At 45.9% G+C, this 22,619-nt stretch overlaps 1 protein-coding gene across 8 annotated transcripts in view; it reads right to left on the bottom strand.

Moving 5' to 3' along the window:
* PDZD2 (PDZ domain containing 2) overlaps positions 1 to 22,619 on the bottom strand; it is a 379,909-nt gene that overhangs the window by 60,109 nt on the left and 297,181 nt on the right. For all 8 annotated transcript variants that reach the window (XM_057312176.1, XM_057312177.1, XM_057312178.1 and 5 more), the window contains 3 exons: positions 19,564 to 19,706; positions 16,515 to 16,647; positions 10,084 to 10,239 (listed from right to left, as the gene is read on the bottom strand). In XM_057312176.1, the coding sequence (XP_057168159.1) occupies positions 10,084 to 10,239; positions 16,515 to 16,647; positions 19,564 to 19,706 (432 nt within the window). The remainder of the gene's footprint in view (positions 1 to 10,083; positions 10,240 to 16,514; positions 16,648 to 19,563; positions 19,707 to 22,619) is intronic.

Raw genomic sequence — 22,619 nt, 5'->3', positions numbered from 1 at the left:
CATGCTCTAGTAGACCATATTTTATTTTTATTGAAATCTGAAGGAATTTTTCAAATGCAGAAGGCGATAATAAGGTTGACTGCATACTAAGGGGATTTCTTGAACTGTATTTCACAAGGCTCCATGCTGGGATGCCAACCTTTGCGGATGGTGTAGCCACCAGGCACTCCCAACGCGGATTCATAAATTATAACCCTATGCGACTGTACTAATGTGTACATACACTGTAAATCCCCCAACAACCTAAAATGAAATAAAAGCTATACAAGTTCTACTACTTTCTGCCCACGCCCCACGGGACAGTCTGGCACCCCCCACTGGCTGTGTTCACCGCACTGTGGAGACCACTGTGCTGAGACTGTAGAAAACAGTATTTGCTTTTTTTAATGCAAATCACTTGAGCTGTTTACTTCCTTGAGAAGTGCAAACTGCTCGCTGGAAAATGCAGCGGAGAGCCAGGTAACGAGGTGGAACAGGCCCCAGAGAATGTGCCACGGGACTCAACCTAATGCAAACTTCAGCAGTTTTCTGGGCAATTTATCCAGGCCGAATAATTACCCTTATCTTACTTTCCCCCCACCCATCTAAATAATCACTTCATCTCCTTAAGTACGAAACCAAACCAAACAAAAAACACCCCCAGATTTAAATCTCATTTTCGCAGACCTGCATTAATTGCAGCCGTGTCTTATCTTGTCCTGGCAATTCTGCGCCCTGCACTGAGCTTCACACAGCTTCTTACACGTGGCCCGAGCCAGCTGACGTCTGGCTTAAGGAGCATCTACGGGAACGGAGACCTCTTGGGGATGTCTCGGACTCCGAGGGGAAAGAGAGGGTAGTTCACCGTCTGGGACCGTGGAATGGAAAATGTACAACCCGGGGAACAGAGGATCCAGAGTGGGCTGGGGTAATCTGTTTCCAAGTTTCCCACGAGCACCTCAAACACATGGCCTCACTCCCTCACCCCAAACTACAGAAAGGAAGGAGGCAGCTGGGGGCCTAACACCTCCCCTTGTCTCAAAGCCATGGACAGACAGGTCTGGGGGCTCATCCAGCCCCCCCGCTGGGAGACTCGGGGATCCCTGCCCCTCGGCAGCCGGTCCCGGAGATTGCCACAGGGCCAAGAAAGGGTGTATGGAAACCTGCCGCTTCCGACAGCAGTCACCTTCTCCCCAAGATTTGCTTTTCAAAACCTGGGTGAGCATCAGCGTCACCTGGGAAGCTTCTGAAAACTAATTCCTGGGCCCTACCCCACTCCTACCAGCACCCGGAGACCTGAGGACCCGCTGAAACCACGCTGTCCCTGTGCATTTTAGCCACAGAGAAGAGTGCGGAGCTCCCCACGCACACTGATGCGTCTGCCACGCAGTCATTCCTCCGGCATAGTTGAGAAGGGCTGTGAACACCTTTCTGAGGCCATTCACCTCTTCTTTCCCGCTCTTGCTTTTCCCTCGTAGCTGCCTTGAGCCATAAACAGGACTCGTCTGGGGGGACGAGCAGAGCTAAGCAGGCTTCTCTCTCAACACACATTTCTAGCTTATAAAAGGCAAGGTGTGGACCGGCCGGTCCCCAAGGTCCCCTGTAGCTCGGACACTTAGCAGTTCTATTTATCAGAGTCCCCATCTTTGAGACTCTCCACTCCATGCTCTTTTCCCTGGTACCTTTTGGCTCGTCTTTTCACTTAGGGTCCACGTACTACTTTACCAACTCCCTTGGGATGTTTAATCTTTTGTTGTTACTGTTGATTTGTTAAATAAATCAAGTCCTAAATTCCATCTCTAGCCTGTAGCTTTCAAACCTTAACTGAACAGAAAGTGAAGAGATCTACTCATTTGTTAATGAGGTGCTACTACGAATGTGCTATTTTAAGGGAGGGTATGCTGTGTTTTCCCAGGGCTATATGTAGAAAAATGATTTCTCTATCATTGATATTCCTATGCCAGGTGGAAAATCCAGAAGGAAGAGGCAGATAGACCTCCTAGTTTGCAGACACAAACAATAAGCACCATGCCCATTTTAAATTCATGGCGTGCTGGTGAAGGCGGGCAAGTCAGTGGAAGATGACCAAACATGACGAGGGGGAATGTCCACTGTCCACACCTGTCCACACATCCTTCCATCCCATAGATACGTGCATACTGAGAGCCAGCAGCGAACCCTTGGGATACACAAGGAAGCAAACCTGACGTGGTGACTGCCCACTTGGGGCCTCTACTAGTGGGGGGGGGGGGATGACATTAAGCAAGCCAGCACATGCACGTATGCACCACGATAATCTGTGTTCAGGACCATGAAGGAAAATACAGGGCATATTCCACGCTAGGGGTCCAGGCATGAAGGATATGCGTATCTGGGAAGACTTCCTAGGAGAAGTGAGTTCAGAGGTTAGATGAGTAAAAAGAGGAAGCCCAGAAAGAAGGGAAGACCATGTGTGACCCTTGCGAGTGAGCCGTCTCTAAGCGGTTGTTGCAGCTGCCATGTGCTCAGACGCACCCTGAGGGGAGTAGCACCACGCACTGCGCCTGCACGAGCTGCCTGTCTCAACGCCCTCTCCTCGAGGCTTTAGGGAAAGAACATCTGCTCCCCTTGCAAAAAGTGCAGGGGGCCCTGTGTCAGGCTCCGTGCATTAACAACTTCATTCTGTGACGATCCTATTTCCAGTCAGATATGGGGTCTTCCCATTTTAACACTAGTTGCAAGTTCACATACTTGGTGCTCACTGTTCTTTGCCTAAGGCTCTAATTCGATTCACCAGAAAAAAAAAAAATCTAGCTTAGGGACAAAACAAGAGACGGTTTCCCACCTAGGGCAGCTCGACTCAACCAGAAACGGTACTTCTAGATACGGCAATCCAAGTCCTCAGTGCCCAGACGCTTCTGGAAACTAAGGGCTGACACTTTATCAGTTATTCAATCCAAACAAAACACAAGAGCTCCTGTCCTTTCTTTCCCCATGTAGATTAATATCCACCCCGGAAGATGCTAGCTCTTCTAGAAGACTGGGATTCAGGTTCTCACACCTCGTGACTGTCCCTCCAACAAAGAATCAAACACCGAAATCACTTACAGAGTCGTAGATTCAGCTTAGCGCTTCTTCCCTTTTGAAAGACGAGGTCCTTTATTCCTTCTTAAACCCTAATCACCCAAAAGTTGTCTAAGATTTTCCCGAACTGGTGATTCCAAAAATGTTAGGACTGATTCCCTTGATGTCAAAGGAAGCCGGATACAGGCCTGCTGATTGATGTCCTAAACAAACTCTTCCGAGCCAGCCTTGACAATTGCAGGTTTGGCAAGACAATCATTACTTCCAGTGCTGCTTTTGTTAAAATAGAAAAAGGCTCCCAACTACTTAAGAGGTTGTCACCCAGTCCGTACTCTGTTATATTAAAACTCTTCTTCCGCTCTTCATTTTAAAAGAGAGGAGCCACTTTCTCAGGAGGCTAGATTTTCTTTCCCCCTGAAAAACCTCATTTTTAAAAAGAGGAGCTATGATTATTTACACTTGAGAAAGGATACATGTTTTTTGGAATAGCCAATAACAACAGTCACCACTCCTTTTATTGGAGGGCTCTGAAGTTCTCAAATGTTAGCCTGTGTCCAAATCGCCTGGAAAGCTTGTTAAACAACATTGCTGACTGCCAACCTCAGAGTTTCTGAATCAGCAGGTCGAGGGTGGGACCTGAGGATCTGTGGTTCTACCAAATTTCCAGGTGATGCTGCTGCTGCTTGCCAGGGACCCCACTTTGAGAACCACTGCTCCAGAGACAGCCGATCAAGAAATATGTACTGGGGGTGCCTGGGTGGCTCAGTCGGTTAAACCTCCAACACTTGATTTTGGCTCAGGTATGATCTCAGGGTCATGAGATCGAGCCCTGTGCAGGGCTCTGTGCTGCTTGAGATTCTCTCTCTCTCTCTGCCCCTCTCCCCTCACCCCGCTCACATGCACACATGAACATGTGCACACGCTATCTCAAAAAAAAGAGAACTATGTACTGAGTAAGTATTGAATACAAGGTACTCCAATGGATACTGGGATATACCGAAGAGATACACCTGTCTACAAAAGTTTACAAACTTCAAGTATTTTCTTTCTTTCCCCAAAGAGATAAGCAGCCACAAGTAAACAGAGAACAGCATATACTAAATGCTCAGGGAGCAGTGATCAGCAGATTCGGGACAGAGTGCAATGTTGATAGAAGTTTCAAGCAGAGGGAGGCCTTGGAAATAACTCTGAACTTGATCTGGTCCTTGAGAAGAAGGTTAGTGCTTACATAACCAGAGATGAGACACACACATAATGCCTCAAAGCAAAACATCTCAATTCCTTTCAACACCAACTCTCTTTTCTACGGGGATGTTGGCAGGTAGCAGAGGAATTATTACTCTGCCCTCCACAGGCTTCCACACTCAGCTACACTATGCTGTCTTCGTTTCAAGTGTGCAAAACCTGCAACTGAGTCGAGATTCCCTCTACTGGCCACAGGGACCAGAAAGGAATTACTCTTCCTGATTCTCCTCCAAACAGCAAGGCCAGATCTCACAGCACTGCGATGCCCCACAGTGTGATACCCTCAATGGTGGAAGAAGCAGGGGCCAAGCCCTCTGAAGAGCAGATGGAGAAGAGCCCAAGCACGGCATGTGTTTGGGGCAAGAGGAGTGAAGCACAAGAGTCCTCAGAGGCTCGCGGACCCAGGCTTGTACCTCAAGGACATAAGAGGACCAGGTGAGCACCCAGGGACAGATCAGAAGTGGGCAAGGAATGGCAAGAGATCACAGGAGAATCCTTCCTCTTTTCAACCTATTAGATCCCAGACATGCTACCACCCTAGGGGCACAGAGATGCTTAAGGCATCATGGTCTTTGCCTTGAAATGTTTATGTCTGATGAGGAAGACAGAAGAATAAAAAGATAAATTATGAAAACAAGATAGTAAGCACTATGGCTGAAGTCTATTCATAGTGCTATGCAAGTGCAGAGCACAGACCAAATAACTCGGGGGGGGCGGGTCAGGGAAAGGTTTATTGATGGGGAGGGGTGACATTTGGGCTGGGTTGACAAGTACCTTCCAAGTTGAAAAAGCAGGTATAAAGGCACAAAGTAGTGGAGAGTTCTGGAACACCTGGGGAATGTGGAGCTCACAGTGCTACGGGAGGACTGTCTGTGTGTGTGTGTGTGTGTAGGGCTGCCAGGAGCACGTACAGACGTCATTGCAGGCAGGCTGGAGCTGATGCATTCCATGTTAAGGAGTTGGGATTTTAACCTCAGTGTGATTGATTGAGAGTCACTGAATAATTTTATACCATTAAGCGACATGGCCAGCTCCTAATTTACAAATTGTCATTGCAGAGCAGAAGACAAAGTGGAGAAGACAGACTTGAGAAAGAATGGCCAATTACGTGGACCAGGACCACAGCCGGCATGGGGGAGGGGGCAATCTTCCATATTGGATGTGGGGGGGTGAGCAGTGGATGGTGGAGAGAGCGCCCTGTCACTGAAGTCAGGCCCCTCTGAGATGGATGACAATTATGCAAACGACCATGGAATTTCACTGTCCTGTTCCCATTCCCTTTTCCTGCCTCCACTTCTCGAATTTGATATTCACCGTACGGTTTTATTCCAAGCACAGCTGGACCTTTTTGAAAGGCAAATCTCCTTGCTGTCTATTGTAGCCACGAAAGAGAAATCCTACAGGTGCTCATCTCCCAGCACTGCTGTGTGAGCCTGCTACACAGCCTCAGCGTTTGTATCACATTTGCTCAGCTACGTGCTTGGAGCACACCGTGACTTACAGGTGCAGAGACAGTCAATGTCTGAGTGGAGTTTGGCACAGGTTTAATCATTATCATCTGTGAAATAAAAGGCTTTGTAACTTGATTAAACAGTACCAGGTTTCTTTCATTTAAATGGTTCATTGGTATTTAAAAATGATGAAACAGAGAGTCCTGGATTATAAACATAGAACTGAAAAAGAGAATTTTTTTCCCCTCAGTGGTTCAGACCCTGGGTACACCGTGAAATCCAGAAAATACTTCATGTCAGCTCCTCACTTGCTGGTCCTGCAGCGCTCTGTCTCGGGCTCAGTTCTGGCTGGAACCAGAGCTCAAGATGATGGTAACATGTGATTGGTGTTGAGGCATTACTGGGGAGCCAGGGAGAAACCCAGGAGTCCCCTCCTCTGGGAGTGCTTTGCGGGGAAGGCAGAGCAGAAGGCGAAGGTGTTGAGGCTCAGAGAAGGGAGAACTGTCCAAGCAGGATCAGTTTGGGTTTCACGTGGATAATGGATTTGGGATTTGTCTGTGAAAGCCTGGGGTGTCATGACAGAGATCCCCTAACACCTGCACTGAAACACGCACTTGCAGAAAATTGGTGCTGAGTTTCCCAAATAAATTACGTCATCACATAATGCATTGACATGCTTTTGGCAAAACGATAATACACATATAAAACAATATATGATTAATTGGTAACCTTTTTTTAAAGATAATGTTATTGGTGATGATGGGAACTGGCCACTGCTAGATCTCCAAATGAGTAGAGATATCCACATTCTCTGGGGAAAAACCTTTGATGAAGCAATTCTGCTTCAAGCTATTTAAGGAAATAAGAAAATTTAAAAAATGTGCACAGAGGTATATGGAAATGAAGATATTCTGTATAGCATTCTTTATAACTTTGAAAAAAATCAAATATACATGTGATTGATGAAAATGGAATTTCTGGTAGAAAACTGGTGAAATAAGCTATGGCACTTTTGTATTATGGAATATTAACCATTAAAAATCATGCTTCAGAAGCCCCTTTAATGACATGGGGGAAATGTTCATGGTTATATCACTGAGGTCATACTAAGTTTCAAAAGTAAATACAAGATCATTTAAAAATACCCATGTGCTGGGGCCCCTGGGTAGCTCAGTCGGTTAGGTGTCCGACTCTTGGTTTTGGCTCAGGTTGTGATTTCGGGGTTGTGGGATCGAACCCTGTGTCAGACTCCACACTTAGCATCGGGTCTGCTTAAGGCTCTCTCTCCCCCTCTGCCCCTCCCTGGTCCCCCTCCCCACATGCACAGCACTCTCTCTTTCTCTTTCTCACAAATAAGTAAATCTTAAAAAAATACATGTGTGCTTATCTATCGATTTAATGCAAGCCCTATCAAACTACCAACAGCATTTTTCACAGAACTAGAACAAAGAATCCTAAAACTTGCATGGAGACAGAAAAGATTCAGAATAGCCAAGACAATCTCGAAAAAGAAGAGAGAAGCTGGAGGGTTCAGAATCCCAGATTTCAAGATATACTACAAAGCTGTAGTGATCAAAAGAGTATGGTCTTGGCACAAAAACAGATAGAGATCAGTGGAACAGAATGGAGAGCCCAGAAACAAACCCATGGCTATATGGTCAATCAATGACGAAGGAGGCCAGAACATGTAATGGGGAAAAGACCGTCTCTGCAACAAATGGTGTTGGGAAAACTGGGCAGCCACATGCAAAAGCTGGACCACTTTCCCACATCTTAAACACACACACACACACACACACACACACACACACAATTTGTGGTTAAAGACTTAAGGGTGAGATCTGAAACCATAAAAATCTGAAATAGAACACAGGCAGTAATTTCTCTGACATCAGTCATCTCAACATTTCTCTAGGCATGTCTCCTGAGGCAAGGGAAACAAGCAAAAATGAACTATTGGGACTACCTCAAAATAAAATCTTCTGTACAGCAAAGGAAACAGGCAACAAAACTAAAAGATAATCTAGTGAAAGACGACCTGCTGCATTTCATTGCAGACGGCTGCTTTCATAGTCTGGCTATTGTAAATAATGCTGCAATAAACATAACAGTGCATATATGTTTATGGATTAGTGTTTTTGTGTTCTTTGGGTAAATACCCCATAGTGGCATTCCTGGATCCTAGAGTACTTCTATTTTTGACCTTTGGAGGAACCTCCATACTGTTTCCCACAGTGGCTGCACCAGTTTGCATTCCCACCAACAGTGCACGAGGGTTCTCCTTTCTCCACATCCTTGCCAACATCTGTTGTTTCTTGTGTTTTTGATTTCAGCCATTCTGACAGGTGTGAGGTGATATCTCAGGCCCTTTGAGGCTGCCATGCTGTGGTCGGTTGTGGGACTTGGAGTAACCATAAATTTTATGGTGGATAAATCCAGTTAGATTTGGATGTCATTTTCATTAGCATTCAATGAATGCTCATTCTGTTGTTTGTTTTTAAATTCATTTCGTTATTTATAACTCAGCACCAGATGTAGTGGCTAAACTCTAGGGATTCACTGGGAACCCAATCCAGTCATCACGTTACCTCATGGAGTGTAGAGTTGGACAGGAGAAACAGATCTTAATCAAATAATCACAAATTCAAATGTGACAAGCGGTTCACAGGATAGCCACGCAGTCATGCTGTGAGGGCTAAGAGATTTAATATACATGAGTGTATTCAGGAAACTTTCTCTGAGGCAATAACACTAGTGGATCCCAAAGATGAATAGGAGTCATCTTACTCAGGCAGAGGATTCCAGAGAGAGAGAGACAGAGAGAGAGAGAGAGAGAACAGCGTTTGCAAAGGTCCTGTGGCAGAAAAACACGGAGTCATCTTGAGGGGCTACAGGAAGGGCGGTGTGGTGGTTGCTTAGGAGTAATGATGAGCTTGGTGAGAAGGTGTAAGAAGTTTGGTTCAAGAAGTAAGCAGGAGTCAGAGAAGCAGTGTGGGCCACGAAAATTAGTTCGGTCTCTGCCCTTACTAAATAAACATATAGTAAGGGCAGCCACTGAATGGTGTCAAAATACACAGAGATGGGGATAACTACACAGTTGTTTTTAAGCTGTTCACCTTAACCTCATTTATTCAGTTCTGGTTTATTTGCTTTAGAGGTTAGCATTCCGAGAAAGTTCTCCTTTGAAGGAAAAACAGCTAGAAAAGTGTTTCAGATCAACAATGGGCTTATACAATGCCTGTGGGCAAATTACAAAAAAGTATCTGTTCTTGAAGATGCCTCCCTTCCTTGACTGGAACATTGTCCTGATATATCAACTTTGTTAGAGCAAAACTCTTTACTGCCATCTTTCAGAAAATTGGCCTAATAAATACAAAAGCCTATGATTTTTATGATGCGAATGGTGCTTCCCTCAGAGTAGCGCACTGTGTAGCCCACACCCGCACACCCATGCTCAGTGGCCCTGGATCTCCAGCGATCAAAAAGAAAGGAGAAAAACACCTATTTCTTCCTGAAAATAAAATCGCATATTGTGTAAATGTAATAAAACATGCATTTCTTGGTCTTCTGAGGCCTAATTATAACCACAACGAATTTTCCAACGCTTACCCATGCTGCCTGGGTTTAGTGCTGGTGGGAAAGAGTAAGGGGCTCCAATGGCCGAAGGGGGGTTCCCTCCCCATGGCTGGTTGGATAGGAAGAAGAGCTAACAAGAATTTACATTAAAAATGCTACAGCTGTCAGATCTGGGATCCAAAGAGGAAACAAGAAGGCACACTACAACCCCTGACTCCGCGGGCCAGGCAGCACGTGAGAGCTGACCACGAGGGTGTGCAACACACGGGCTGTGTGAGGAAGAGCCTCGAGCCCGGCGAGAGTCCTGGTTTCCTTAAAACCGTAAGACATCCACACCACCGTGCCTGAACGGGCTCTATGTTATTGTAACATTCCACTCGCCAGCAGAATCTCTCCGTCTAAATTCACAACCAATCGTTTTCAAACACTACATCAAAAAGCAGCAATCAAAACCTCGTGCGTACATGAATTACTAAATGTCCTAGAAATTGATAGACACACTGAACTTAATACACAGTGGCTCTCTCACCTCAGTTCCAGTATCAATGTTTTGTCTTAAATGAAAATCATTACCCTCACAGATTTGTCTGGAAGATCCTGACCCCCCCCCCCCCCCGCTAAAATAGATAAATAAATGAATGCCCTGTGGTCCCCTCCCATCCCGGTCTCTATCCCAGTATTTTAAGCTCGCATCTCTGACCCTACCATCAACATCTTCGGGGGAACATCGTTCCAGCAGAGCAGCTGGGGCAACCAGAGGTGCACTTACTGCTCCCCGGACCGAAGATGAGCCGGGTCCTTCGTCTTCTTCCCCGTCTGCCTCCTGGTCTTCGTTGTCGGTCCAAGAGGACACGTCCTCTACTGAACTGGTCAGATCAGGCAGACTCTTGGATGTTAACCTCAGGAGGTCCTCGGCAGAGTTTTCCTATGGGGACACAACGGAAGAGTCATGAATTACCCCATGCACCAAGCAGTTCTGGGTCAAGGTCAAGGAAAAGCCAGCAGTGTCAGCTGGGAGTGGTTATACGCTCTGAGCCCAAAGACCATATGGGAATGTATGTTGCCCATTTCCAGGTTGGCGAGGTTACCTCACATGTCAGGGCTGTAGACCCAATTTAAACACAAACCAATTTTTTTCCCCTGAAAAATCTGTTTCTTAGACAGCTAGTTCTCCAGGCAACACAAATTCCCTGAACTTTAGATCCTTTGATAGCGTCCTGCCTTGCGCTCAAGTACAGTTTCAGCCCCCTCATGGGCAGGCCAGCATCTTAGAGCTGTGGCCTCTGCCCGGCGCTCTAGACACACCTCCTTCCATTCTCGCCTCCACCCACACCTTCCACCCCAGCCATACTGACCTTCCAATGCGCCAGGCTCTCCCTTGCCCTGCTCCCTTTCCTACTAGCAGCTCCCTCTGCCCGGCGAGCTCAGCTTCCTGCTCAGCTTGGGCACCCTCTCCTGCAAGCCTTCCTGGACCTTTCCAGGAGGCATCCCGTTTGCCTTTCCCTTCTTCCAGAATGTCCTTTACTGTTTCCTTCATCGCCTCGCATGGACGTCTGACTATACCTATCTCTCCTGCTTATCTGAGCGTCCTCAAGCTGAATGCCATTTCTCCTCCTCGACGTGTCCGCAGGCCCAGCACACAGCTCTAATATCCGTGTGCTCCTCCCCCTCACTGCTCATCTCACTAGCATATGTTCCCTAGAAAGAGATTAGACTGTTGATTGAATCACGACGCCCAAGTGGAGACTGATAACGTCTCTTCAAAGAAAGCAGCCCTTGAACAATTTTTAAAGGTCAACAAAATACATGGAATCAGACTCCATTAAGATTAGACTATAACAAGGACTCCTCCATAGCCCTTCCTTCCTACGCACAGACAAGGCCACCGGGGTCAGTGGGAGGCAGGCGAGGTCACTGAGGCCATGTGACAATCCCACAGGCAGAGGAGGCACACGCAGCCACCGAGAACTCTCTGGGGAGAAGCCACAGCACAGGAGGCCAGGGACCAGGGCTGCGGCTGATCTGAGGCCAGAAAAGAGAGAAATGTGTCCTCCCTTCTCCCCCACCAGCCACTTCTACAAGGAAGGAAGCCTGTGGAAAGTTTTGATCACCATATTCCTTGGGGCTTGACAGAAAGGAGAATAACAGAAGACACCCATCTTAAACAAGGGGTATTACAGACTATCCGTGAGTTGGCGCCTGGTGACAGTGGCGTTTGTTACTAGCTTGACACACGTCCCACCTTGGAGGCACATGAAGCTCGTTCATGTCAGGTCGGTCATGGTGAATACTGTACAGTTAGACCTTACCTCGGGGAAGGAAAAAGCCATGAAGCAAAAAGCGAGTTCAGCCCTCTTGTGTGAGGTTAACTGTGCTAGACCGATAACGGAAAAGAGTTTTTAAAAAAGATGAAGGTCCCAACTGGTGAGTAAATGGCACAACAGCTACAGGATAGAAGACTCCATGGTCATTAAAAATGGTGCTACAGAAATGCACTTTCTGAGGCAGAGAGATGCTTACGGCATGCTACTTAACGAAAAAGCAGGTGAGAGACGGTATTAGCATTTTCTTTTTTGAAGATTTTATTTATTTATTTGACAGAGAGAGAGACAGCCAGCGAGAGAGGGAACACAAGCAGGGGGAGTGGGAGAGGAAGAAGCAGGCTCATAGAGAAAGAGCCTGACGTGGGGCTCGATCCTAGAACTCTGGGATCACGCCCTGAGCCGAAGGCAGACGCTTAACCGCTGTGCCACCCAGGCGCCCCTGGTATTAGCATTTTCATAATGGATGTCACAATAAACTGGCTGTAGTGGCATGTGACAACCACAAAGGCGAACGTTTCTCCAAGTGCTTCTAGGTCTCACTCCTCTGACCAGCTGCAGTGTCCGGGCTCTCTACATGTCACTTAACCCTCCGGACATTCCATGAAGGAGTTACTGATTCTCACCGTGCAGGTGAGAAAACCGAGGTTTAAAAAAAAGGCAGCAACTTGCTCAAGACACGCAGCTTTGAAAGGCTGCGCTGGCTCTGCCGTCCAGCGGACTCTGCCTCCAGGGGCGTTCTGGGCTCCCGGGCTCACATCCGTTAAAAATACACGCCTGGAGGGACAGACCAGGTAATGGATAGAACGACTGACGGTGTAATGAAAATGTTATTTTCCTTTTCTTCTAGGTTTTCTACATTAGACGTAATAAATGCATATTACTTGTTAATAAAAAGTGCTAAAGAGAGAGAAATCTGTATGGATATGCATGTGCTTCCAGAAATATCAAAACACACTGGGAGAATCTGACTTCATTCTTCTAGGCTCGTATGTACATGCAAACAACGTATCTGTATGGAGACATGGGACATCCTGTATCAAGGAAAGTAACAGCTGTATTTTCAAAATGATGCCCTAAATTTGGTGGCAAAGTGACTATTTTCTACAACATTTTACATTTTTATTATTCTTTTTATTCAGCAAATCAAAAGCTCTTTTTTCCTCCCTTCCTCTCTTCAAATGTAAAGACGTAACAAAGACTCTGGATCACTTGCTCTTGTTGGATAATGAAGAGGCACAGAGGCCAAGAGTTGTGGAAAGACGGACTTCTCTCCGATGTGGACGGGCATCATGGAGGGTGGGGAGTGAGTTTAGGAACAAAACCTGGGCAGCTGCTATAGCAACGGACTGCCTAGGTGTAAACGGAACCTATGGGAAGAAATGAGAGGTCTCACTCCTCTGACGTCTGCAGCATCTTCAGGCCTGTCGTTCAGGACAGATGGCCAAGAGCAATAGATTGACAGCGAGAACACCCATTCTGGGGCCCCAGACCGCTTCTCAGCCCTACAAAGACCCAGTGAGTGTCCCTAAAGTCAAAGCCTCCAGCAGGAACACATTACCTTTCTCTAAACCCATTGGCTCCGAGTCCTTTATATCTTATTTGCCTAGCGGGCAGCTTGGTGCACAGGAAGAAGCATGAAACTGTGAAGTCTTATGGACCCACGATGAAACCTGTTTTTGCCCCCCACTGCTTGTGTGACCACTGGGTAAACTAATCAGCCACTTCGATTTTAACTTCATCTTTTGAATAAAAAGAACTAATACCTCTCTCATGGGATTTGAAGAATTAAGTGAGATCAGAGGGAAAAAGCACCCGGCACCCAGTGTGTGCCTGTACATGTTAGTATCCTGTCTTCGAGTCAGTGAGTGAGACCACAGGTCAGGCATCATCCAGGAAACTCCCTCGTATGCTCCTTAATTATGCTTACCCATAAGTGTACTTTTTATTATGTAAATTTTAGGTAGTACAATATTACAGTGCAATATTGGTTTCTGGAGTGGAATGCAGTGATTCATCACTTACACACAACACCCAGTGCTCGTCATAGCAAGTGCCCTCCTTCATACCCATCCTCCACTTAGCCCGTCCCCCACCCACCTCCCGCGGTCAGCCGGGAGTTTGTTCTCTATTATTGAGTATTTTATGGCTTGTTTCCTCTCTCCTTTTTTCTCTTTTTCTCCTTCCCATATGTTCATCTATTTTCTTTCTTAAATTCCACATATGAGACTGCATAGTATTTGTCTTTCTCTGACCGACTTATTTCACTTAGCATAATACATTCTAGCTCTATCCTTGTCATTACAAATGGCAATATTTCATTCTTTCTGATGGCTGAGTAATATTCCACTGTGTGTGTGTGTGTGTGTGTGTGTGTGTGTACACACCACATTTTCTTTATCCATTCATCGGTTGATGGACATTTGGGCTCTCTCCATAGTTTGGCTATTGTTGATGATACTGCTATAAACATTGGGGTGCACGTATCCCTTCAAATCTGTACATTTGTATCCTTTGGGTAAATACCTAGCAGTGCAATTACTGGATTGTAGGTTAGTTCTACTTTTAACATTTTAAGGACCCTCCATATTGTTTTCCAGAGTGGCTGCACCAGTTTGCATTCCCACCAACAGTATAAGAAAAGTTCCCTTTTCTCTCATCCTCGCCAGCATCTGTTCTTTCCTGTGTTGTTATTTTAGCCAAACTGACAGGTGTGAGGTGGTATCTCATTGTGGTCTTGATTTGTGTTTCCCTGATGATGAGTGATGTTGAGCATCTTTTCATGTGTCTGTTGGCCATCTGTATGTCTTCTTTGTAAAAGTGTCTATTCATGTCTTCTGCCCATTTCTTAACTAGGTTGTTTGTTTTTTGGGTGTTGAGTTTGGTAAGTTCTTTGTAGATTTTGTATACTAACCCTTTATCAGATATGTCATTTGCAAATATCTTCTCCCATTCTGTAGGCTACCTTTTAGTTTTCTGATTGTTTCCTTTGCTGTGAAGAAGATTTTTATCTCAATGAAGTCCCAATAGTTCATTTTGCTTTTGTTCTCCTTGCCTGTGGTGACGTGTCTAGTAAGAAGTTGCTATGGCTGAGGTCAAAGAGGTTGCTGCCTGTGTCCTCCTCTAAGATTTTGATGGTTTCCAGTCTCAGATTAAGGTCTTTCATCCATTTTTGAATTTATTTTTTTGTATGGTGTAAGAAAGTGAAGAGTGGACCTTTTTTGTTTTTATTTTATGATCTCTTTGTGTTCATGTGTTTGTGGATAACAGCTTGACCTAGAAGAGGTTTTCTCTTTCCCATTTTCCGATGAGATGAGAGCAGATGAGAAAAGTCAGCATAGAAATAAAGGTTTGGTGGCCACGGTATAATGCTTGTGCAGGAACCCCCGCATTGTTGAGCCACAGACTGTCTGGAGGTGGGCTGTGCAAACACAGGACTCAGTGCCTGTGAGTGTTTGAGACCCGACGGTGCTTCTCAAACCCCATCACCTCTGGCTGAAAGGGGACTAGCTCGTCTTCCCCTTGCCGCATTTCCCTCTTGTGGAATTCAACACACTGAGAGGGAACATCCTTGCTCTGCTCTCCTTTCTGTCCCTAGTGAGGAGACACCAGGGTGCCCCGTGGTATCTCTGAGAGGGGAGAGGAAGCCTGTGGATGGAGACTGTCTCAACCCTGCCTCCGGGGCCTCAGTGCCAACCCTTAATCCTAAGTCTGTGCCAAGGCTCTGTGCTCTTGTCGGAAGCCTGAGAGTCTGGGTTAAGGGATTGGGGTGAGAGGTGTAAAAAGAGGAAAACAGATTTTCCAGATAGTTCAAAATATTCTAATTATTAAATACTCCCCAAATAGGTAATACATCTTGTAATATAAGAGGGAAAATACAGAAAAACTGTATGGATGTTAGGTTCAAAAAAATAATAGGAATAATAAGGAAAGAATTAGCCCTACTGGCAAGAGTGTATTGTTGAGAAGGGTTGAGGACTGGGGTGGCTTCGCATCCCTGCTTCCATGGACAAGAACGAAGCCCAGTGGCTCCCCTGCACTAGCGCCTAAGTCCTGTGGGCGCTTTCCTGTCTTATCAACAGCAGATGGGACCATGGAGCAGAAGCAAGAGGGCTCAGGTCCTCCTCTTTCTGGTCACACTGCTGTGGAGGCCTGCAGCCTTTATCCAGGGCGCTAAGGCTGGTGATACCAGGGACAAAGTGGATGCTGGGGGCCCAGGACATCGGTACTATTTTAACACACTCCAAGGATGGGGGTACAAGCAGCACCAGCCTGAGCCCTCGTGACAAAGAGTGGACAGCCAGAGGGAGGGGACAGCCATGCTGTGTATCAAGAGCCAGGGTCCTGGTGCTGCAGACAGCATCTAGGCCTCTGTGAGATGCAAGCCCGTCATGGGAGCTCGGCCTCACTGTCTCATCAGGAAAACTGAGGAAAAAGAGGGGAAGGGTGGCTGGACAAACAGGATTCACAGGGCCAATGCTCTGTGAGGCCATGAGTCAGAATCAGCCCTGAACCTTTCTTCCTTTGGGACCTCGGAGAGGTGCCACTCCACACCTCTCCTTCATCCCTGCTGTCCAGTGGATATCCAGGTCTCCTCTTCAGCTTCTCTCTGGGAGAGGTGCTACTCTTTTTACCTTGTTCTTCTGTCCACCCTACCACGCCTCCCCTTTCCTCAGTCCTATTACTACTCTTCCATCTACTAAATATTTCAGCTAAAGGCCGCCCTCATGGACTTGCCCTGTAGAATCACAGCCATTTAAATGGCTCCAGTAAACATGCAAGTGTTTGTGTGAGTGTGTGTGGCACGGGGAGGGCTCAAATCCAAATTCGCCACCATATTAAAAATGTTAAAAACCGGAAACAGAAACAAACCACCTACCTTGCTGGCTACCACCAGCTGAACCATTCCAGTGGCAGAGCGGAGGATGGCCACTGCTTCCTCATGGGACAGCCCCACCAGTAAGTGACCATTGATTACCAGCAGCTCGTCTCCTAAGGACAGTCTGCCGTCCCTGAGGAAATGGAGATGGGAAAAAAAATCCCTTGTCAAGATATTCTGGGCTTGAGAAGGGACATTTTCCTGGAGCTGGGGAGGGTCATGAGATGGCACAGTTAAAATCAGGCTAAGGAAAAAGTAGAGATGGCCAGCGACGGTTTGGGCTGGGATTTATCCTTTGGTCTGGCTGGCTCCTGATACCCACTTAGGAAAGCTCCGTGATTTCACACAGTCGCCTGGTAGCAAGCAAGTTCTTAAGTTACCACCATATCCTGCATCAACCTTAACGAAATGCCTCCCAGCCATGGGGAGACAATGATAGAGGAACCAAGACCCCAAGGTTTTTGCATAGTCCAGTCATTCTGTTCTCAATCCTACTGCCATCCTGCCCTCACAGCTAAGTTGTCAGCTGAGTCGCTGAACTAAGAACCCCAAACAAAGTTATCTTAAGCTCAACAGAAAGCCTTCTCTAACCTGCTGTCCTCTATCTTTTCAGGTGACATGGCCCTGGCCAGATTTCCTCTGTGGCACCTGGGACACTACACTACATGTGCTTATACCCCTCCCCCCCGCCCCCGGCCCGACTCCCAACACACATGCAGAGTTATAGGACCTTGAGGGTAAAGTCTCTCAGTACCATTTCCATCCTACAGCCAAGCTTCATCAGAAGGATGAATACAAAATCGAACTGACTGACCAATCTCCTGCTGTTGCAGGTTTCAGACCTGGTCTACAGATTTGTTGTTTCTTTATTTCCTCCAAAGTAAATTACAGCTGACTTAGAGCTTCCTTCCCACTGGGCTGGGGCTGCCTGCCCTAGTGTGGGTTGAGGGTCTGGGGTGGCACACTGTGCCAGAGCATTGTGCACGCGCCTTCAGTCACGACGGATCAACAGTCCTAGGGGTTCCACTTGAACCTCCAGTGGTCTGGTCTCTCATGATCCCAAAGAAGCCAGAGGGTTTTCATCTCCATTACTAAATATGGACTAGGAAATCTGGTGAGGGGGATGGGCCCTAAGCCTAGGGTTCCACCATCCCCTCTGAAGGCTTTCCATCAACACCCAAGGTGCTACTGTGGGACCTGCCTGTCCCTAATATACCTAGATTCACCCAACTTTCTAACATGCTGACTCTTCCCACCTTGCTTTCTTTTAGCAAGTCAACCAGCTTCTCTCCATGCTTCCCTCCCTCACTACTTTTTTTTCTCAAGCCTCCAGGGCATGCATCATAATCTTTTCCATGAATTTAGGCTTTCACAGAAGACAGGTGGCACCAGACACTTCTGACAGCCTCTGATTTCTGTCCTTCAAAAATCCCTAAAGCAGAGAAATGCTAAGAACCCTGCTAGTTGGAAAGAGAAAGGGAATAGGAAGCCCACAGAGAACTGGAACCTCAAGGAGGTGTCTGGGTGGGCTACCGAGAAGGAGAGGGATTCAGGAGAAAAAAAGAACACAAAGTTCTGACCGGTGTCCTTGAATTTATTCAACACCATCCCTACCCCCATCCCTTTTCTTATCTCCCGCTTCAATTCCATCTGTCTCATCTCCTGTTATTAACTAGAATGCCCCACATGTGAATTACATACTCCAGAAGCAGAGAGAGACATGCACACAACTCCAGGCTAAACGTGAAGAGAAAACGGTGAAACCCACTAGAAACAGCTCACATAGAAAACAGACAAGAACCGTTCTACATAAGTTTATCTCTGGGCACAGGAATTTCCTAATTGCCAACTTTCCAAAGACATGCTAGAACCTAAGACCTAGGATTAATGGGAAAGTGGCTATCTGATGGGAGTTCCTAAAGGCATACCGCAGGATAAACACTAAGCTCGTAATTCTTCCATAATGACCGCCGCCCAGAAAACGGACAAGCGGGGTTATTCTCATCTCTAGTTGTTGGCATCTTACTCTGAGACTAGAACTGGGACATGACACACGTTGATAGTTTGTACCCTTGTCCTCTCCTTAGTCTTCCAATCTTTACCTCTGGCTCCTTCAACTCCACTTCATGAGATATATTTTTCAAAGCCCTCTCCGTCTGGGGCAGGCCAACATCACTCAGGTTTTCCCTATTCCCCTTACAACCAGGGTACCTGGACTGAACACCAAATCCCCAACTAGATTTACCTCCCTCATCCATGAAACTCTACCTTTATACACCTACTGTATACGCATGGGCACGCAACATGTGTACACAGCCCAGCGTGCCTTGCCAATAGTAGACACCCTGTATACATGGAGGCAATCAGCTAGCAAGGCAAAAGCAGGCCGTGTATTTTGGGATAGTTAGATCCTTGTAACTTCAAATGGACTTCTTTGTTCATGCTCTGCCTAAGCACTGTGCTTCTTCCTACTTAAGATGATAGTTCAGATTAAAAAAGAAGTTTTGAAGTATGAATCGTTCGGGTCACAAGGAAAAAAATTCACATTTACTTTTTTCCCCTTGGCATCTACAGGACACACACATATAAGTGTGTGTAGAATCCTGAGAGAACTGACACAGCGCAGGAACTATGGTCACATTTAAAATCAATTACTTTCCCAAGTCATTCGCCACAATCCTACCGGGGTTAGGATGTCAGGCATGCGGTGTTCTGTGGCATCGCACAGTCTCAGTGGGGGACCACATATTACCAGTATCCCGAAAGTCAGGATAAGTAACAATCACTGGAAACTCAAAACAGACTAGAAAGAAATCTGCCCTCCCATTTGGATTGGGAGGGGCCTGCACTCTCTCCAGCAATTAGCCACTTCCTGTGCCCAGAGGGGTGTTGAACTGGAACTGCTCATGCCTGATTTTCTTCCAAGCTCCAGCAAAATCTTTATGAACTCTAATTACCAGGGCTTTGACCAAATGGAAGAGTCCTACACCCGGAGGAAGGGAAGGGAGAGGATAAGGAGGCAGAGAAAAAGGGAGAGTTATCTAGTCACCTGTGAGCGGCACCTCCTTCCTTCACTTGAGTGACAACGATAGCGTGAGGTGAGCGCTTTGATCCTCGGCCTCCACTAACCTGAATTCCCAGCCCATCCGATTCTTTAAGCAGCTCCATCTTCCATATCCGGCCAACTTCCTCCTTGGAAGAAAAAGTGAGCACACTGTGAAGTATATGGACAGACACATGGCATTGACCCAGGAGAGTGGAACTGTCAGGTCAAGCCAAATACTCATCCGTTGTCAACAGGTATTGCAGATGACCACAGAAGAAAAAGCTCTGTGTGCTGGATCAGAGTCTCTAGCTGCCAGTCCTGTCTAATAGAACGTTCTATGATGATGGAAATGTTCTATATCTGCACAATCCAACATGGAGCTACTAGCCACAGGCGGCTATTGAGTGCTTGAAATGTGGGTAGTGGCAACTGAGATGCTAAATATTTTATTACATTTAGTTTTTAATTAAATTAAATAGCTACCTATGGCGAGTGGCTATAATATTGGACGGCAAGAGTGATTATCCAATTTCCTGACCAGGATTCTGTTAAGTAAAGCTTCTTCTGCCTGATACCCGGATACCGCTGTGTGTGTAAACACGGGCTGTGTCTGGGTTCCTAATTAATAAAGGAAGATGAAAGGAAGGCAAAGATAGGTCTTGGTGCTCAGAGACTTCAACTAATTTGAGCCCAGCTCTGCCGCTTAGTACTTAAGAAAGTCCTTATGCCTAAAACCCTCAGTTTCCTGGCCTCTAAAGTGGGGATAATTAGTAACACTTTCAGGTTTGTCATTAAGATTAAATGAGATATTTATGGAAGCAGTAGTGCTTCTGGCACCTAGGAGAGACATACTGAATGCTGACTGGCACGCTTATATTATTTATATATGCATATATACAAGTTAGAACCATCATATTGTAATAGACCCAGTGGTACTGGAATAGCATTGCATGGTGACAAACGGTAGCAACAGTTGTGGTGAGCATAGCATAATGTGGAGTTGTCCAATCACTATGTTGTACACCTGAAACTGATAAAACATTATGTGTCAACTATACTTCATTAAAAAAAAAAAAACAAAACCCATCATGTTGAATTGAATCTCAAACTTCCTTAGAACATAAAAATGAGATCTTTGGTGGGAGAAACCGAAAACGGGAAATTGATGAATTTGTTATTGGCTTCTATAGACATTGGTCTGTACACTCTTTAAATACATTAAAACATGCTTCAATCCTTATAAAAAAAAAACACTAATCAAGTCTCCAAGTCCTCTGGACCATGGGTAGCTCTTCTGCTTTGGTTAATTCTCCACTTGACTCCCTATTTTACTCTGAGGCTGCAAACATATGCCTGATGCAAAATGTTTGAGTTCCTTCAGATACTTGGTTGTTCAGAGAAATGAAAGCAAAACCTTCCAAGGTGATTTCCTTGGGGGGTCTTACGTTAGGCTCACTCCTGCAAGTTCTTTTTATCTCTAGGTCTATGGGTATGGGTCACAATGCATTCCTCAACATATAAAACAAAACCATGTCCTTTCCTCATCCATCAGGAAGGTCCAATGGAACCAGTAAGGTCCAATATGGACAAAGTCATCCTCCTCCTAGAAATAGGCAACCTTCCCATTTAAGCTGCTTGCAAAAGAGAAAGAATGTTAAGTATTCAGAAAATCTGAAATACACACCGTCAGAAACTAAAATGAAACTTTATGCAATAGTAATAAAACCAGATGTTAAACAGTCACTGATGTGCAGCAATAGGAATGTCTGGGGAAATTATTAACAGACAGAGACCTGTTGGATCCTATACTTTTTCTAGTACAGCACTGCTCAGCGGGGCTCCATTGCTCTGGCAACATGCAGTGGTGCCAACGGTCTCCTTCATCAGCTGACCACAGACAAACGATGCCTGTCTGGCCAAATGTAACTTCAGAAGTCACTGGCTTACCACAGTAGTTCATGAACTTGTCAACAATCCCTATATCATCCAATCATTTCACTTTGGACTCCATGGTTTTTGGTCTGTTGCCTCTGACCTCTGGAACACCTTTTTCTCTTCTCCATTCAGAAATAACCTCCTGGCCTCCAAAGTCTCTCACAGCTCCTCTCTTTCCAAAAAGCCATCCTTGAGAGTCAGTGCTACTGACAAGATGGCAACTTTCAATGCTTCTAGTACATGAGGCCGTATGGCCTAGTGGATGGCCTCAAAGGGAACAAATTCAGGAATGTGCTGATTAGCTGTTGTCCTGGCTTGCTCCTATGGGCCTACCATATGGCTGCCTCCCTGGGCCTAACAAAGCAGCTGAGAAACTAGAGCACAATGGTAGCTTGACTTGTTTTTTCTATGGAAGATAGCCATGGCAACTAGGGTCTTAAAGATATGGGACACGGCTCCTCCTCCCTCTCCCGGTACAGAAAAGCTGTGAACTACCTTCCCTGAAGCAACAGGGAAGATTATTAGAGTCCAGAAATAAGAAAATCCATTTGGCTTTTGCCCAAATTAGTAAAAACCTTTCCATTCCATTACTAGCTGCACCATCATTTTCCCCATCCTACCATCTTTTTGTTAAACAGAACACGTTACGTATAGTTCACAGAGGGTATGACAATACTAGATATACAGTCCTTTCTCGTTTTTAAATGCTTTTAGAAATAGAATTTGTGGCAAGAAACATGCAAAACGATGATCACGGAGAAAGAATAATGACCTAATGTATACTCTTGACAAAAGAGCTAAAGACTATTTTCATTAAGAGCATTCACATGCCCCCTTCATACCCCTGCCCAACACACACACACAAATAGTTAAATGCAAAATAAAACACATCTAAACAAAATGGCTTCAGAGGGCAGGGATGACCAATCTGTAATACAGCCCCCACCTCTACTAGTCGAGAAGCAGATCTTCTTTTCCACTTTTATCCAATAACATGAATTTTTTCCTCCATAATTGAAAGTAGGAACTATAAGGGGGGAGTTCAAAGGAGCCCATGCAAGTTTCCCTGCTCTGGAATCTCTTGATCATCTGATGAGGAGTTCAGAGGCACACAAAGGAAGGCA

Source organism: Ursus arctos, unplaced genomic scaffold (assembly GCF_023065955.2).
Source record: "Ursus arctos isolate Adak ecotype North America unplaced genomic scaffold, UrsArc2.0 scaffold_15, whole genome shotgun sequence".
In the NCBI taxonomy this organism is placed as follows: domain Eukaryota; kingdom Metazoa; phylum Chordata; class Mammalia; order Carnivora; family Ursidae; genus Ursus; species Ursus arctos.
This window is presented reverse-complemented; position numbering and strand designations above follow the sequence as displayed.